The 18524-nt window shown below is 49.3% G+C and overlaps 1 protein-coding gene across 1 annotated transcript in view; it reads right to left on the reverse strand.

Moving 5' to 3' along the window:
- The window catches only part of LOC144952872 (elastase-1-like), a 59111-nt gene that overhangs the window by 28426 nt on the left and 12161 nt on the right, over nucleotides 1–18524 (reverse strand). The window contains exon 3 of the mRNA XM_078883342.1: nucleotides 5137–5246. Coding sequence (XP_078739468.1) covers nucleotides 5137–5246 — 110 coding nt within the window. The remainder of the gene's footprint in view (nucleotides 1–5136; nucleotides 5247–18524) is intronic.

Consider the following 18524-nt stretch of genomic DNA (forward strand, 5'->3'; position numbering starts at 1 on the left):
CTTTTAAAATAGTCTGCCTCAGCAGCACACCATGCTTTCCCAGCTGATGATGGACGCTTGTGTTGTGCCCGAAACGTCGTGATTTATTTTATTTTATCCCTACGTGACTTTACCGAAAGAACCAAAGAATATGGATTCCTGCAGTCACGAAAGCTTCAAATCAAGATATTATCGTTTGTTTTATATATAGCACCTTCAACCAGGGCGATTCACAAAAATGATAAAATAGTACCTTAGATGATGGCTAAAATAAAGAGTAGTGTTATTAAAAGTGGTGCTGTAGTTGTGGTAACAGGAGGACAGGTGGGAGTGGTTAAGGAGAGGTTGGGGTAGTGATAGGTTTTATGGTAGTAATAGAGATAGTGATAAGGGTTGGTGTTGTCATGGTGGTAGCTGCAGGGCGAGGGCAGGGAGAAGCAGGTTAGGGAAAATAATTGTTTATGTGCAGTTGGTTCCATTAATGGGCAGCAAGAAAGGAAAAGGAACAAGAGCATGACTGGGTGCAATGGGAGGGAAGCACTGAGAGGGACATTCGAGATTGGGAGCATAGATGGAGGGATAGTACATCATAAGATATAAGGTAAGCAATATAACGTGGGGCAAGACAATGGTGGATTTATGAATTAGAGTGAGACATTTAAACAGACGGTGACAGTAGATAGGGAGACAGTTGAGTTGGGAAAGTAGAGCAGATATATGGGAACTGTCGGGGAGGCTAAAATTATACAGGATGCGGAATTTTGCAACTGTTGGAGAGAAGTGAAGGTGTAGGAATGAAGGCCGAGCAGAAGAGAATTGCAATAGTCAAGGTGAGCGAAAACGAGGGAGTGAATCAGACTTTGTTTATCATTGAGACATATGATGAGCTATGAAGCTCCTTTTCACAGATGTTCAGTAGGAGTTTAGCAGCAGAGAGTAAGATGAGGAGACGGATTTTGCGAATATTGAACAGATGAAAGTGGCAAGTGGGGGTAGAGGCATCGATGTGGCCTATTGCTCTATACAGGGCACCGAGTCATCTCGGCCACAGTTAGGCCGTTCCTTCTTTATGCTGATGAAACTCGGATCTCTTCAAAGGGAAATCTGCACTGGTTCTATACATTTAGGTTTAATCAGACTAGATTGTTTGAGAATCACGAATATCCTTGAGATATTGGGGCACAGTTATATCAGCGAGCTCCTCCAGGCGATGTTGGTGGAGTCATGTAGCCAATATGCCCAGCCCCCACATGCCCAAGCTGCTTCTGTTTGGCCGCACAGATGGGACTAAATGGGCACAGCATGGGCTAGAGAGGACATGAACTGATATGGTACTGGAGGATGTGAAGCTGAGCGGACTTGCCGACAACTGGTGCCAGCAATATCAAGATCGGCGTCTATGAAGGAGGCGCACAGAAGATGCTAACAATACGTTTTAGGCAGTCGCCCTGCAGCAACAATGCAGGCAGAAAATACTCCTGATTGGCACAGTGGGGAGCACAGGCAGTGCATCTGTCAGTCATCTCAGTCAGTTATTTATGACACCTTCTGTTGGTTTGACCCGTGACCTTCTATTGAGAGTGCACCTACCCTGGCACAAGCACGTGGTTTCATGCCACCGCATAGTGATGGATGGCGACTGGTGTTCTCTTTTGGAATTTGTCTGCATGGTTTCCTCCAGGTTAGCCAAACAGCCCAATGTATCAAGACCATCTTAGAAGTATGTATTCATACGCAGTGTATAACGGGTACGCTTGAACCGTCTTCACTGTTGTGATAAACTGTAGGGCGGTGCATTATCTCTTTGTGAGCTGGTGGATGAAGGAAGTTTCCTGAACTTGAGAAAATTATTGCTCGAATGGTTGGCCAATCACCTTCTGATGCCCGACTGAATCAGCAGCTCGTTTCAACAAATCTTGACAAAACAATTTAAACATGCGAGAAGACGGGTCTGGAGGAGATGCATGGCAGAGGCTTCGTGGATAAAAGCTCTGGAGGCAGTTCCGTGCAGACAGTCACTAAGCATAAACTTCTCCCAGCTCGTCCAACACCACCATCAGCAGGATTGAGCTGAACAGTGAACCCAGCTGTAAGTGCAGGTAACTCGCACATTTTTTTTTATCTCAATAAATTAAGAATGTTTAAAACGTAGTGAATATAATGTCCATATGGATGATGGCAGTGGGAGTTTACCCTGTGCAATTTTCTCATCCGGGTGCAAACAGTGGTAGGTTCCAATGCGACTCCGAAAGCAGCGTTTTGGAAGAACCAAAGGGTTCGGGCAGGAGAAATGATCCAGCCTAGGCCTCTAATCCCTCCTCATAGAGATAGCCAGCATGAGGCCACAGTGCTGTTCTCCAATCTGAATTGTTGTGAATATAATGCACTATGCAGCTATGCTGAGTCTGTGTTGGTTGTATGTGTAATGTAATCAGAGACAACTTCACTGCATTTACCATCTGGATGACCATGAGTGTGGAAGGTAAAATTTTACTATTTTTTTACAGGTAATGCCCACTGAGCTATATAGCTTTTTTTCAGAAGCAACATGGCCACAAATGATAGCTCAATAAAGTGGCTTACTGTGTGGAAATTCATAGCAGCCAAATACTTTCTGGGTATGTTTTTAAATGTGGAGGGTAAAACCGGAGGCCCCGGAGAAAAATCCACGCAACCACGGGGATAACATGAAACTCCAAATATACAGGATTTAGGCTCTGGATTGAATCCACAACCATCTGTATACCAGGCAAGGAAGTTAACATCTCACCACCGTTAAGTTGTTTTATATAGGAATAAATTGGTGTTGCGTAGCTAAACTCTTTAATGTGATGGTATGGCTGAGATTAACATAGATTTAAGCAGAGCTATGCAAGCAAGATCCATAAAGAAGGTACCCCACTACAGCCCATGGTGTCCACGATCAACTCACCTACCTACAAACTAGCTCGTTTTCTATCGGATACTCTGCTTCCCTTCACTGGCAAGACCACCTCAACAGTACTTAACTCATCTCACTTGGTCTCTCTAGTCAAGGACATTGCACTGTCTCCTGATGATGTCCTCGTCAGCTTTGATGTGGTCTCTCTATTCACCAAGGTTCCAATGCCTGACACCATAACAATAATTGAAGACTTAGTTCAACATGGACTGAACCCTGATGTTCCTGCACTGGTTAGGCACTGCCTCACCAACACGTACTTCACCTGGAATGGTACCTTCTACAAACAAAATTAGGGTACCCCTATGAGTTCCTCCTTGTCACCAGTGATAGCCAATGTTTTCATGGAGAAATTGGAAACAGACGCCATCCAGACATCCACCCTGCGTCCTTCCCTGTGGAAGAGATATGTGGATGACATTTTCGTCATTTGGCCACATGGCCTCCCAGCATTGAACTAATTTCGAGACCACATCAACTCCATACACTCATCCATCAAATTCACCATTAAGTGAAGAAGGATGGCAAGCTACCATTCTTGGATGTTCTGTTTGAGAGGAGGCCCAATGGCTCTTTGGGACATTCTGTTTACAGGAAGGCCACCCACACAGATTTATACCTGAAGCCTGATTCCACCACCATCTGGCACAAAATAATTCCCTCATCAAAACACTATACCATAGGGCCCACTGCATCTCTGACCAACACCACCTGGCCAGTGAATTAAAACATGTACATCTGGCCCTCAAGATGAGCGGATACTCGGACCGTGATATCCGCCAAGCTGTTTCTCCTACCGGGGAGAAACAACCCCCTGAGACTCCGATCAAAATCATTACGTTGCCATACATAGCAGGCGTTACCAAAACGATTTACAAAATTCTAAACAAACACAAGATCCAGGTCCGATTCAGTACAGTACACAAAATCCATGATCTGATCCCATCCGTAAAGGATGTCATTCCTGACTTACAGTGCCCTGGTGTCTACAAACTGAGTTGCATCTGTGGTGATTGTTATTTCGGGGAAACGAAACGATATATCTCTGACCACATTCGCGAGCACAAGTCAGATTTGAAACACGACAGAACGATTTCTTCTGCCGTAGCTGACCACTGTAATAACACTGCGGGCTCTCATGATATTGTGTTCTCCGATACCAAAGTTCTCTGCAAGCCTCCTGGATACTACCAAAGATTTGTCCATGAAGCCATCCAGATACACAAACATAGACATAACTTGAACCGAGAGGATGGATTCAAATTGAGCAATCATTGGAAGGATGTAATTAACCAAGTTAAACTTTAGCTGCCTTATAGTTTACAGTCATATCCATATTTCCAGTCTTCCAGCTTTATACACCAACATCACCAAGATCACCAAGATATTTGATGTACAACTGGGTTTCAATAGCGCAAAAAATTGTTCCCCCCCCCGTCTCCCCTCCCCCCGTTTCTGCCACCCATTCGATGTACAGGCGCTCCTCTTGCCCTCACCCTCGCGCCAGCATCACAAAGGAAATTATGCTTATCTATCGGCTTAACTCAGTCAATCCCCCTGCCCAACCGCCCGCGATGCCGCGTGCTCACGTGCTCTCCCCCCCTCGGCCACTTGGCTCCTCCCCCCCTCTCGTACCCTATATAAACATGCGTCTCTAAATAGCTCTCATTATACGCTACAGTAATTTTGCTGGAGCAGTCACACCTGATGACGGAGACTTGTGTTGCCTTCGAAACGTCGTGATTTAATTTAGTTATTTATTTTTATTTTATCTTATTATATTTTGTGATTTAATTTAGTTTTTTCATTTTTTATTGATTTTATTTTATTTTTGTGATTTAATTTAGTTGTTTTAATTTTTAATTGATTTATTTATTTTTTACCTACGTGACTTTATCGAAAAAACCAAAGATGCTTGCAGTCACGAAAACTTCTAATCTAGAATTACCTAAAAAATCTTCCACGACGCTTTGTCGTACCCTCACGTGTCCTCACGTGTGCCATGCTGCCAATTTCCCTGGAACGTACTTTGCCGTGGTGGGAGAAATCAGTGAATGGTGCTGGAAACGGACCAGTCACCATGCAGTCCGTCTTCTTGGATAAGTAATTAAAATTTGTCACTGGGCTGAGATTTTGTCAGGAGTTAGACGTGACGTCTTAACGTTCCTGGATCACACTTGGTAATGTGTGGTGTCTGCAGTAAATGGCTCACTCACTCGATGCAATGGGCAGCAGTCAGCACCCAGTTACTGTTGAGGAAGACGCCTCCGCACGTGTGGTAGATATCATTAGGACGTTCAGGAAACCATGCAGTCGCGAGTGAGATCTGCAATGACATTACAATATACGTGAGAAGCTGTTTTATATCAGAAAAGCACAGCAGAAATTTGCCATTCAAGATAATGTTCAGTACGATACAGTATAGATTTTCACCCTTGCTGTGTTCAGCCACCAGACTGCAGGGTTGAGCAGCAGGGGCCCAGGGATCCACGTGAAGTATTGGAAATGACGGCAGGAACCTCCTTGACGGGTAACACACTTTTTATTAAATCTTGACTTGTCACGATACAACGTGTGGTCTCTATTCTTCTGACTACTGTCACGATACAACGATACAACGTGTGATCTCTATTCCTCTGACTGCACACTTCACTTAGCTCGTGTAGACTCCGTGCCTCTGGCTACACACTTCACTTAGCTCGTGTAGACTCTGTGCCTCTGGCTACACACTTCACTTAGCTCGTGTAGACTCTATGCCTCTGGCTACACACTTCACTTAGCTCGTGTAGACTCTGTGCCTCTAGCTACACACTTCACTTAGCTCGTGTAGACTCTATGCCTCTGGCTACACACACTGCATGCTCACACTGCATGCTCACCCTACACTCCGCCTCTGGGTTACACAGAGTCCCGGTCCCCACAGGACAGCGGGACTGGGTACCACAGGGCCCTATCTCTTCCTCTCCGTCTTCAGTCTTCGCTGGTTACACTCTCCCCGTACGCCTGTGTGCATCACCTTATATAGTCCCTCCTCACGGGAGACGGAGCAGATGCGGACCTCGACGTGAGCATCGCTCCTTAGTTAACCAATCACGACGCGCTATCTCTACGATCCGTTTTCCCCCAGCGCGTGTTTCCACTACCCAACCAATCACGCCGCGCTGCCACCCGATCACTCCCTCTCAAGCGCGTCACCGGCACACAGCCAATCACTACGCGCTGGCACCCGATCGCTACCCCAGCGCTTATCACCACTACATCACCCCCTCCCACATAGCTCGCAGCCGGCCCGGCTGCTAACCAACAACATCACACAACGTTAACACAACAAAACCCCCACCCCCCAGTGTGCCCCGTAACGCAAAAACAACAACACAACAGCAACCTATGTACAAATTGACAACTAACACAAGAAAAGTCAACAACAACACACACAACACCTCGATAAGAAGCTATATACAGCCCGACGAACAACACAATAAAAGCGATTTCCAGAAAATGAACGCGCCCAGCGTCTCTGTGACTAAACGCAGTGACGAGGCGCTCCAGCTTCCTCGACTCCTCACGTGGTAGGTCATAAAAAGTAGCGCGACCTGGCGCGAGTCCGTCTGGCCGGTCCGTCATATGGGACGGGACGCTGACGACCGTCCGGTGGCTCCGGCTGCTCTAGACGGCGCGGATCGGGCCTGAAAGGACCGGCCCCGCCGCGAAGATCCGGCCGCCGGTGGTTGGCAGCTGTCAGTTCCGAGACACCTGGGAGGAGATCAGGCGGAAACATGTGAGGATCAGGCAGAGACATTTTCCCCTTTGGGTCGTCGGTCACGTCACATGCTCGGCCCTCACGACACAAGGGGAGGCCATATGGAGGCGAGAACGGTTTCAGTCGGGAGGGGTGGACGTACCACCGTCGTTTTCCCCGTTTTATCTGAACGCACTGGGGGCGTGCAACACGCACGACCTCCACGGGTCCCCGCCATGGCTTCAACAATTTAGGCGACGTAGCCAAAGGTGCCTGAGGGCAATGCAGCCAGGCCCTGTCACCTGGTTTCCAGTCGTGCACGGACACCTTCCGTGCACGCAACCCCTCGTTTGCAATTTGGCGAGCCCGCGAATTAAGCCGTGCGGCCTCCCTTGCCTCTGTCAGCTTATGAATATTAAATTTAATATGTTCTGCCAATTTTGAATTAGTTCGTGGTGCGGACAGGCCAAGCTGCGTTTCCATGGGCGGGTCGGCTTCCCGACCGTACATCAGATAGAATGGGGAAAACCCCGTCGCTGCGTGGGGGGCCATTCTATACGCGGCGAGGACCCCCGGGACCTGCAGGTCCCAATCAACATGTGCCTCACACACCCGCTGGCACAGCATAGAAGTCAAAGTCTTGTGGAGTCTCTCCACCATCCCGTCCGTCTGCGGGTGGTACGGGGAGGTACGCACCTTCTTAGTACCCAACAGATCGCACACCTCTTGCAGCAATTTACTTGAAAAATGTTTCCCTTGGTCGGTCAGCAAGCGTTCGGGAGCCCCCTTGTCCAGGACGTAGCCCTGGACAAAGGCGTCCGTCACAGCCGCCGCCGACTGGTTGGCGAGTGGCCACGCCATAGGCCACCGGGTAAAATATTCGACCCCCACCAACAGGTACTTATTACCCCTAGGCGTGACTGGAAAGGGCCCCAGAATATCGAGCGCAACGAGCTCGTTAGTGCGCGAGACTTGAATAGATTGCAGCAGTGGATTAGCTGCCACGGGCGGTGGTTTTCGCCTGGCGCACTCAACGCATCCCTTCAGAATATTCACCACGTCACTCCCCATCCCCGGCCAATAATAGTCACGCTGAAGCAGGGCAAGCGTTTTGTTTACTCCCAAATGCAAGAGGCGTTCGTGTGCGGCCAAAACAACTTTCCCCCTCACAGCGGAAGGCACCACAAGTGCATGCCGCCGGGACAAACTGTCCCATCTCATAAACATGCCTTGTTTAAGTACGTAAGAGCCAGTTCGCTCCTGGTCCTCTTTGGGACCCCCCACCCTGCGGCGCAATGCTAGCAGGGAGCTGTCCGCCATTTGGAGACGGCCCCACTCACTCAGCGACAGTGAGAGCAGCGAGTCCTGACCCTGAGAGGTAGCGGGGACATCCCCGATTGGTGCGCCCGCGGTCGCAGCCAATGCCCCCATATGTTCCACAACCGGCGGTTTACAGCGCGCCGATCCCGATAGACACGCACATTTCTGACAAGGCAACAATCGCGACAGGGCATCGGCATTTGTGTGTCGCAACCCCTTACGGTATGTAGTCGTGAACTGATAGTCCTGGAGGACTTCCAACCACCGTGACAATTGGCCCGAGGGTTGGGCGACCCTCAATGAATACTGTAGCGCCGCGTGGTCCGTCCGGACCGTAAAGTAACGACCATAGAGATACGGTCTGAACTGTTGTACAAAAAAAACAATGGCAAGCAGTTCGCGACGGGTGACGCAGTAGCGCTGCTCCGCCGGAGACAACACCCTGCTACCATAAGCGACCACCCTTTCGACTCCCCCAACGACTTGGGATAGCACCCCCCCAATGCCCGTGTTGCTAGCATCCGTATCTAGCAAGAAGGGACTCGCAAAATCCGGATAGCGCAAGGGTGGGGCACCCACCAAGGCGTCCCGGAGGGAGCAGAACGCGGCCTCCTCCTCCGGTCCCCATCGGAACTTCACTCCTTTCGCCGTTAGAGCGTGCAAGGGTTTTGCAATAGTGGCGAAGTGCTCAACGAATCGGCGGTAATACGAAGCAAAACCGATGAAACTGCGCACATCCGAAACTGACGTGGGTGTCGGCCATGAACTGACACAGTCCGTCTTCGCGGGATCGGTAGAGATTCCCGAAGAGTCGACAATGTGACCCAAGTATCTAACGGGCTTACGAAAAAGGTGGCATTTGGCCGGTTTAAATTTTAATTTAGCCGATCGCATTCGTAAAAACACCCCTCTCAATCGCTGGAGGTGTTCCTCAAATGTTTTACTGAAAACAATGACATCGTCAAGGTAAATCAAGCACGTATCCCATTGCAAGCCCGACAAAACCAACTCCATAAGGCGCTGAAACGTTGCTGGAGAGGAGTGAAGTCCCATGGGTAACCGGTTAAACTGGAACAGGCCCCCTGGAGTCCGAAATGCTGTCTTAGGTTTAGACTCTTCGTCGAGTGGCAACTGCCAGAATCCCGATAATAAATCAAGAGTCGAAAAATATCGCGCACCAGGCAATGCATCGAGGGACTCGTCCATCCTGGGGAGCGGATACGCGTCAGCCACCGAGATCTTATTCAGGCGACGGAAATCTACGCAAAATCGCAAGGACCCGTCCTGCTTCTTAACCAGCACAATAGGTGCTCCCCAAGGACTGGAGGAAGGCGAAATAATGTCGGCTTCTAGCATATCGTTAACGGCCGACTGAACATGTTCCTTCTCAGCAGGACTCAGTCGGAAGGGATTTAGCCTGACCGGTGCCGCATCGCCCGTGTCAATGTGGTGGCGTAACAAATCCGTGCACCCAATGTCATACTTATGTTTACTGAACACATCAGAAAATTCCATTAGCAACTCGCGCAGCGCACCCAACTGTACCGCTGACAAATCGTCCGAGTCCGCGCACAGCGAATGGACCCATTCAAGGTCCTCCCTCGGTTCAATGTTCTGCGTGAGGCTCGGATCAACCTGCGCAACCAGCCGCTCATCCGCAGGGACCCGTGCCGCGTGAGCCAGCACGGTGCCCTGCTGAATGACGGCTGGCCGCGACCCAGCGTTTAAAACCATCACAAACGGATCATTGTCAGCCCGAACCAAAGTGTGAGCCACCGACAAATCGACCCCCCCGACAGCCCTGTTAGAAGGACCCAAAAGCATGCCTTGTTCCGAAGTCCCCCCCACCCATGGTTTCCGCAACCGGAGGGGAATTAACATCTGTGAACCCGGGGGCACGTGCACGGTCTGTGTCGCCAACGCTTGTATCGTAGCGCACGCCGTCCGAATTTCAGTAGGGTTCGTCAAAAATGAAATACGGCGACCCGATGGTAGTTCAATGCAACGCTGATCGATGAGAATTTTAATGGGCATTTTAGCCAAAAAATCAGTGCCCAATAGACAAGGAACCGCCAAAGAAGACGAAACGAAAACGGGTCCCGACAATTTGATATCTCCAATGCAAATGGACGCCCTAATCTGACCGATAATGCCCAACGATCCCCCATTAGCGGCATAAAATGGCACATCCACTGGGAGCAGCGGACGGCATTGGACAGGGAGAATGTTGTAAATGAGGTCCGATATAATAGTCGCCGACGCCCCCGTGTCCACTAACACCCTGACCTCGACCCCATCAATAGATCCCGTAATGACGGATGAACCCGCTGAAGCAGCCACAATTCTGTGCCCCAACTCCGACCATTCAATGTCTCCCCGGTCCCGGCCGAACCCCCCTCGCCGAACCGAATCCCCGAACCCTAACCGGCCCTCCTCCACCGCACCGCGACGGCTCATGCGTGTCGAGTATGTAGGCCGAGCATGTGAGGTGCCGCGACTTGCCGGGGTTTGTAGGGATGACTTGGGGCCTTGGTCGTCGTCCAGCCGAGATCCCATGGCGCGCTGACGTGGAGCGCGGCAACCGGACGCCACGTGGCCCCGGAGGCCGCAGTTATAACACATGATGAGGGTCGTCGGAGATCTCAGTTGCTCCAGCTTGCGGGCCGATCGCAGAGGCGAACGGCCCCCCGACCTCCAGTTCCCTGGTCGTCCCGCGGTGAATGCCTCCTCTCGTGGGCTGACGACTTGGGGTTCGGTGATCACCGGACCCGGAGCTGAGGCCACGGCAGCGTTGCAGACGACCCCCTGTTTGTGTTGAAGGACCTCGTGCGCTTGTATACTCGTAGCGACCCGCAAGGAAGAAATATCGATCTCGTCGGCCGTGTTGATGGGGACCCCCAGGTCCTGCGCCAACTTAAGCAGCTGCTCCAAAACCATCGCATCTTGGCCCTCCTCGTCCATACGAGGGAATGCGGCATCGGCGAGAGCCAGCAACGCCGTGCGATAGGCGAGCGCGGTCTCTGTGTCCGCCTTCCGCCGAGGGAGGTCCGTAGACCTTGGCCATGAGACCCAGCGCTGCCTTAAGCGTGGAGCGGTCCGACCTCCGTGCGGACATGAAAGCCGCGAGCGCGTTGTTGTCCAACATGGCAGGCAGTGCCCGCAGCGCCGTAGCGTCGGACCAGGCGGACATCTCCTGATGCGCCAAAAACCTGCACTGAAATTGGCCCCAGTCCCCGCCTTCCGCCTTGAAGGCTGACAATGCGGGAAGGCGCTGTTGAAAAATGAAGTCGTCCTCTGCCTCGTGGTTCCTTTCCGCCGCCCCGTCGGTGTGTAAGATGGCGGCCCCAGTGGCGGGTGTCTGATGGCGGTCCGCAGCGCGCGTTGATGATGTAAGCGGGCGCGCTTGAAGAACCGCCGCCACGTGGCGGTCGCCGTTCCCGCAAAAAGTCGGCGCAGATGAAATGGCGGGAATCGCCAAGTCATTTTGGCGGGAATCTGCGGGGCGACCCTGTAGAATGTCCGCCGCCGTCCCCGCTCCTGCCGACGAGCTGATTTCCGCCAGGATGGACGCGGCGGCGAGCAGCAGCTCCACCAGACGGGAGTGCGCCTCGCGGAGCACGGCATCGGTCCCCAGTCGCTCGCCCGGCGCCGTCGGCGGATCCTGCAGCGTGGGCCATTCTTCGTCCTCACCCCCCGATGCCAGCTGGCCCGAGTCGTCAAGGTTATCCTCGCGGTCAATCCCGTGGGTCCGACGGGTCTTCCTCGTATCCATGCTTGGAAGACTGTTTCACTTCTGACGCCAGTTGAAGTATTGGAAATGACGGCAGGAACCTCCTTGACGGGTAACACACTTTTTATTAAATCTTGACTTGTCACGATACAACGTGTGGTCTCTATTCTTCTGACTACTGTCACGATACAACGATACAACGTGTGATCTCTATTCCTCTGACTGCACACTTCACTTAGCTCGTGTAGACTCCGTGCCTCTGGCTACACACTTCACTTAGCTCGTGTAGACTCTGTGCCTCTGGCTACACACTTCACTTAGCTCGTGTAGACTCTATGCCTCTGGCTACACACTTCACTTAGCTCGTGTAGACTCTGTGCCTCTGGCTACACACTTCACTTAGCTCGTGTAGACTCTATGCCTCTGGCTACACACACTGCATGCTCACACTGCATGCTCACACTGCATGCTCACCCTACACTCCGCCTCTGGGTTACACAGAGTCCCGGTCCCCACAGGACAGTGGGACTGGGTACCACAGGGCCCTATCTCTTCCTCTCCGTCTTCAGTCTTCGCTGGTTACACTCTCCCCGTACGCCTGTGTGCATCACCTTATATAGTCCCTCCTCACGGGAGACGGAGCGGATGCGGACCTCGACGTGAGCATCGCTCCTTAGTTAACCAATCACGACGCGCTATCTCTACGATCCGTTTTCCCCCAGCGCGTGTTTCCACTACCCAACCAATCACGCCGCGCTGCCACCCGATCACTCCCTCTCAAGCGTGTCACCGGCACACAGCCAATCACTACGCGCTGGCACCCGATCGCTACCCCAGCGCGTATCACCACTACACACGTGAAGCATCTCTGGCGTTCCAGAGAGATCTGTTTAAGAGCTGATTCGTTCTGCTGTTCATGAGTTTTGAGTTTATTTGATTTATTTATGCGAATGATACCGTTAGCCAGTTTCTTGGATATTTTACGAAGAGATGAATATAGATACACAGAGACACATAGGGATACAAAGAGGCTCATAGAAATACATTGATAGGCAGAAAGATGCATAGAGACACATAGAGATATATAGACTCACTAGCGGGAAGTACCCGGCGTTGACCAGGCAAAAAAGACACACACATCGACGTACATACACACAGATATCGACCCACACACAAACACATCTAGCCACACACACACACAACAACAACCGGCATTCACCACTAAGTGGCGGTGACGTCACCACGACGCTTTTGCCAGGCCACCTTGAGGCCGCGTGAAGTGTCGAACGCCCGCTGGCAGGTCACGGGGCAGACCCAGCAGGTGCCACGAGTCGACTGACTGAGATGACCGAAATGACTGGCTGATGCACCACCTGTGCCCCCTACTGTGACAACTTGCTGTGCTTTCACCACCCGGCGCTCCGCTCGTTGTTGTGAGCGTCACTCCTCCGCCGCCTGTTGTTGTTGGAGGGCGACTGCTTCCAACTGCCCAGTAGCGTCCTTCACGAGATTCCTCCACAGAGGCCAATCTTGACACCGCTGGTACCAGTCATCGGCAAGTCCACTCAGCTCCACATACTCCTGTACCACGTCACTCCATCTCTTCTCTTGCCTGTGCGACGCCCGCTTAGCCCCCTCGATCCGGCCGAATAAAAGCTGTTTGGGCATGCGGTGATTGGGCATGCGGGCTACATGGCCCAGCCAATGCAGCCTTGCCTGCCGGAGGTGCTCACCGATGGGACTTCGTCCAGATCTTTTGAGGATTTGTGAGCTCTTCACACAATCCAGCCTGGTTAAACCCAGGAATGATCGTTGGCAGGCCAGCCTAAATGTTTCTAACTGGCGAAGATGTTCCATTATGGGGGTCCACGTTTCGCAAGCATAGAGAAGGGAGGGAATTACTGTGGCCGAAAAGACCCGAAGCTTCGTGCGGAGTGACAGACCAGGTAGCTTCCGCACAGCATTACGCAACCGATGAAAAGATAATGCGCTCGACTTATTCGGAGTGAGACCTCGGCTGTTAAACAGGAGCCAGTCATGAGCACACTGCTCAGGTACGGGAAACTCTCCACTCTCTCCACAACTGCCCCATCACCGATTGGGAGTTGTGGGGGTGGAGTGCCCGATGGTACAAAATACCCAGGTAGGTTTTTCGTTTTGGTGGGGCTGATGGTAAGGCCCCACCTCTTCGTGGCACACTCCAATTTCAGCAGCAGCGCCTCCAACTCCTCCTCTGAGTGAGCTGCAATTACCAGGTCATCGGCATACATAACGTGGTTGACCAATAGGGAGCCATCCCTTGACCGCACCTGGTCAGAAACTCAAAGCAACAATGGAAAAGGAACTGCTGACAGTGGAAATTTTGACCCAGGCTGAAATCGACCTAATCCGCTTCAGCCAGAAGAATTATCAAGACCATGCCAGACGCCAACGGTTCAGTCCATTGTGTGTGTGTGTTAAAAACAAGTTCAGCACACTAGATCGACCTATTACAAAGCTCTGTCTGTTACAAGAAGCAGCATGAACGTATACGTATAAGATAAAGAGATGGCTCAAGAAAGCCAATAAGTGGCAGAAATACAAGAACTTATTATTGTTATAAGTAAAGCTTATTATTTAGAGTTATGTGGCTCTTAAGGAAAAGTTAATTGGTATGCTCCCTGTCTAGCCAATTAGGGGCTGGTAATGTAAGAGCCATAAGACAAAAAGTGAATGTATTATTTATGTGTATACATTTGATGTACATTTGTCATACATTTGTTGATAGACTGGTTATATCTTCTTGGTTCTTTCGGTAAAGTCAAGTGGAAGGGAAATAATAAAATAATAGAAATAAAACATAATAAAATTATTCTCACGACGTTTCGGCCACAATGCAAGCAGCCGTCCTCAGGTGAAGAACAGGTCTGTCGGAAAGACAGCGTCTGAATGGGCACCACCAGGCTTGGCAACATATATTTAAGCTGGGTTGGAGGGGGAGGGGGTGCCTTGACAAAGGAATTTGCATATCAAGAGGAATTTAGCATATTTATGGGAAATGCAGATGTGGGATTAGTCACTACTTGTGGAATGCGTAGGAGGTGGGGGGGGGGGGTCTTTGACCGTGCAACAACGTTATGCAGTACGTGAACAGGCAAAGACATCACTTGAGAAACCGCTCGTTTTTGTGCAACTAAGAAATAAAGAAACTGTTTTATTTAAGACAACTCAAACACGCGTCAGACTTATTGCTCCCACAAGGTGTAGCTTATTTTTTGGTACAAGAAAGCTGTGCCTACAGGTGGTACCTGATATGATTACAGCAGTGCATACTTTGGTTGTACCTGCTATGATTACAGCATAAAATACTGTGGTGGTACCTGCTATGATTACAGCAGTGCATTATTTGGTGGTACCTGCTATCATTACAGCAGAAAATACTGTGGTGGTACCTGCTATGATTACAGCAGTGCATACTAACTGTGCTGGTACCTGCTATGATTGCAGTGCATAATGACTGTGGTGGTACCAGCTATGATTACAGCAGTGCATACTGACTGTGGTGGTACCTGCTATGGTTACAGCAGTGCATACTGACTGTAGTGGTATCTGCTATGATTACAGCAGTGCATATTGACTGTGCTGGTACTTGCTATGATAACAGCCGTGCAAACTGTGGTGGTACCTGCTATGATTACTGCAGAGCATACTGACTGTGGTGGTCCCTTCTTGCACTACAGCAGTGTATACTGACTGTGGTGGTACCTGCTATAATTACAGCAGTGCATTCTGACTGGTGGTACCTGCTATGATTATAGCAGTGAATACTGACTGTAATGGTACCTGCAAAGGTTACAGCAGTGCATACTGACTGTGCTTGTACCTACTATAATAACAGCTGTGCACACTGACTGTGGTGGTTCCTGCTATGATTATAGCAGTGCATATTGACTGTGGTGGTACCTGCTATGATTGCAGCAGTAGATACGTGGTAGTATCTGCTATAATTATAGCAGTGCATAAAACCTGTATGATTACAGCAGTGCATACTGACTGTGGTGGCACCTGCTATGATTACAGCCATTCATACGAATTGTGGTGGTTCCTGCTATGATTCCAGCAGTGCATATTGACTGTGGTGGTACCTGCGTTAACTACAGTAGTGCATACCGACTGTGGTGGTGCCTGTTATGACTACAGCAGTGCATACCGACTTTGGTGGTTCCTGCTATGATTACAGCAGTGCATACTGTGGTAATACATGCTATGATTACAGCAGTGCATACTGATTGTGGTGGTACCTGCTATGATAACAGCAATGCATCACGACTGTGATGGGACCTGCTATTATTACAGCAGTGCATACTGTGGTGGAACCTGCTTTCACTACAGCAGTGCATACTGTGGTTCTACCTGCTATGATTACAGCAGTGTATACTGACTGCGGTGGTACCTGCTGTCACTTTAGTAGTACATACTGACTCTATAGCAGTATATATAGACTGTATAACTCAAAGTACTCACCTGACAGAGTGGTGTGGTGAGGCCTATACCCATGCAGAGCCCCCGGACTCACCTAGATTGCCCAGCCGGACGAGGTGGCACCATGCTAGGCTGGGTGCTAGACCCCCCCCCACCATCCCCCCAGCCGCGCTACAATAATGCTATACAAGCGCTATAATTTAAATTTCTACAGTGTCTATAGTAGTAACTGCACGCATTGGAGTGAGAGGGGGGGCATTACACTGGACCATAATAATTAAATAAATATACGGAAACTGCACAGAATTGCTAATTAAAGTACTTTAATTAAGTGTGATCTTGAGTTTTTATTATAGTGTGCTGATCTTTAAAGGTGTCTTGGAAATTTTTGATACTGCGACTGATTCTCCTGCTGTTATGGAGTGACTCATGCAGCCAGCTATGGCTGCTAAGTTTGGTCATACATGTTATGTATATTGTTTATTGTTAAATTTGAATCACAGTTCCTATGGTTGTGTTTATAGCTTTTTTTTGGTGATTTTAAAAAGTTTTGGTTTAGCCATGTGTGTTTGTTGTAGTACAGAGTTAGCCTGATAACTTTAATCTAAATTGTCTTGTGGTTGTTATTGTTTGATTTGCATCCACCCGGGATTTTTGCACACAACGTTGGAAGACGTTGCTGTTTTTTCCAGCATTTTCTGTTGCGTGTAGTCACTTTAAGATGTTCCTTGTTCATATTTTTGTTTTTCGGGGTTGCACCCAAGTCAAGAGCCGCATGGCTCATAGGGTTATACCTAATAAATTAAACTGAAACTTAAGTTGACAGATGTGAAAAAGGAATAGCGCTTCCTCACCGCGGGGCTTACGGCGTGGTACTTGGCAATTTTTGTATACGTCAACCCCACCATTTGAGAGCCAAATCCTTTGCAAGTGCGCAGCCACACACACAGACATACAGACAAAACATTTCTTTAATAGGTAATATAAAGATACACCAATACTCATAGATATGCATAGAGACCCACAACGACCAATATAGATACAAACAGGTTAAGTGTTGCAATTATTTGATTGTTTGCATATGTGGGCCTGTTTAGCCAGTTCCTGGCAATTTTACACGGGAAATCCGTGGTACGCAAGTACAGCAGCAATCGCCAAGCCACCGGAGGTGTGCCAATGACAACCCCCTAAGACCAAGAAGTACACATAATGAGAGGGAGGCACAGAGAGAGACACACACACAGAGAGTCAGAGATAACAGCTGACCTCGGCAGGTAGGATGGAAACATCACAGTCAGTTAAGACTTTACTTGGTTAATAACGTCTTAACAAGTAAAGTCTTAAATGGCTGTGATGTTTCCATGCTACCTGCCGAGGTCAGCTGTTATTTCCGACTCTCTGAGTACATCACCAGGTTAAATATCTGTGAGGTGGCCTAGCCGCCTCCTGTGGCTGGAACTGTCTCACATTGACATGCTAATCTCTCACATTTACATTTACTTACAAATTCCTTCTCTAGCTCCGCCCACTTACCCTTGGGTTGAGCCCACCAAAATCCTATGTAAACTCTTGTTGCAGCAGCTCTTTCTCCTATGTCAGCAGTTCTCCTGCTGTATCTGTTCCACCTGATGACGGTCGCTTGTGTTGCGATCAAAACGTCATAATATATTATTTTTCTACCTACGTGACTTCACCGAAAGAACCAAAGAGTATGGATTCCTGCGGTAACGAAAGCTTCAAATGAAGACATCAATAATCCTTAACAATTGTTTCTCAAGTCACGAGGAATGTAACGATCATAAACAAAAAAGTATGCCAACCAAAACGAGTGAAAATATGACAGCAAGAGGCAAAAAATAAGTTAAGTATAGGTTTAATCGAGAAGTAAAAAAAGGGAGCTGTACATGAGCGGCAAGGCAATTCCAGAATCGTGGATCAGCAACACGGAAAATTTATTTTACCAAACAAAGTTTTAAGAAATGTAACTTTTAGTAGAGATAATGAGGCACTTCTGAAGCTACAGGAAGCAGTTAAATAACTCAGTGGTCATTTAGGTAATTTGTGGATTTGTTAACGAGGACCAGTAGGGTTTAGACAGACCAGTGATGGTCTCTCCAGATATCCAGGGTGGACAGATTTGAATTAATGTCGAGGTTGCAATTTTAATTTCCATATGGGGCGTCAAAGGGCACAAATGGAGAGTGGAGCTGTTTTTGTTTCTCCAGTCAGTGGACTCATCAGCTCCTAGGGCGTGGACTACACCAGTTAGCTTATCATCACTCTCGCCATTTGAGACTGGTAGCTGCAAAAAATACATATTACAGGACCCTGGAAAAACTGAAGTATGAATAGCT

Source organism: Lampetra fluviatilis, chromosome 70, assembly GCF_964198595.1.
Source record: "Lampetra fluviatilis chromosome 70, kcLamFluv1.1, whole genome shotgun sequence".
In the NCBI taxonomy this organism is placed as follows: Eukaryota; Metazoa; Chordata; class Hyperoartia; order Petromyzontiformes; family Petromyzontidae; genus Lampetra; species Lampetra fluviatilis.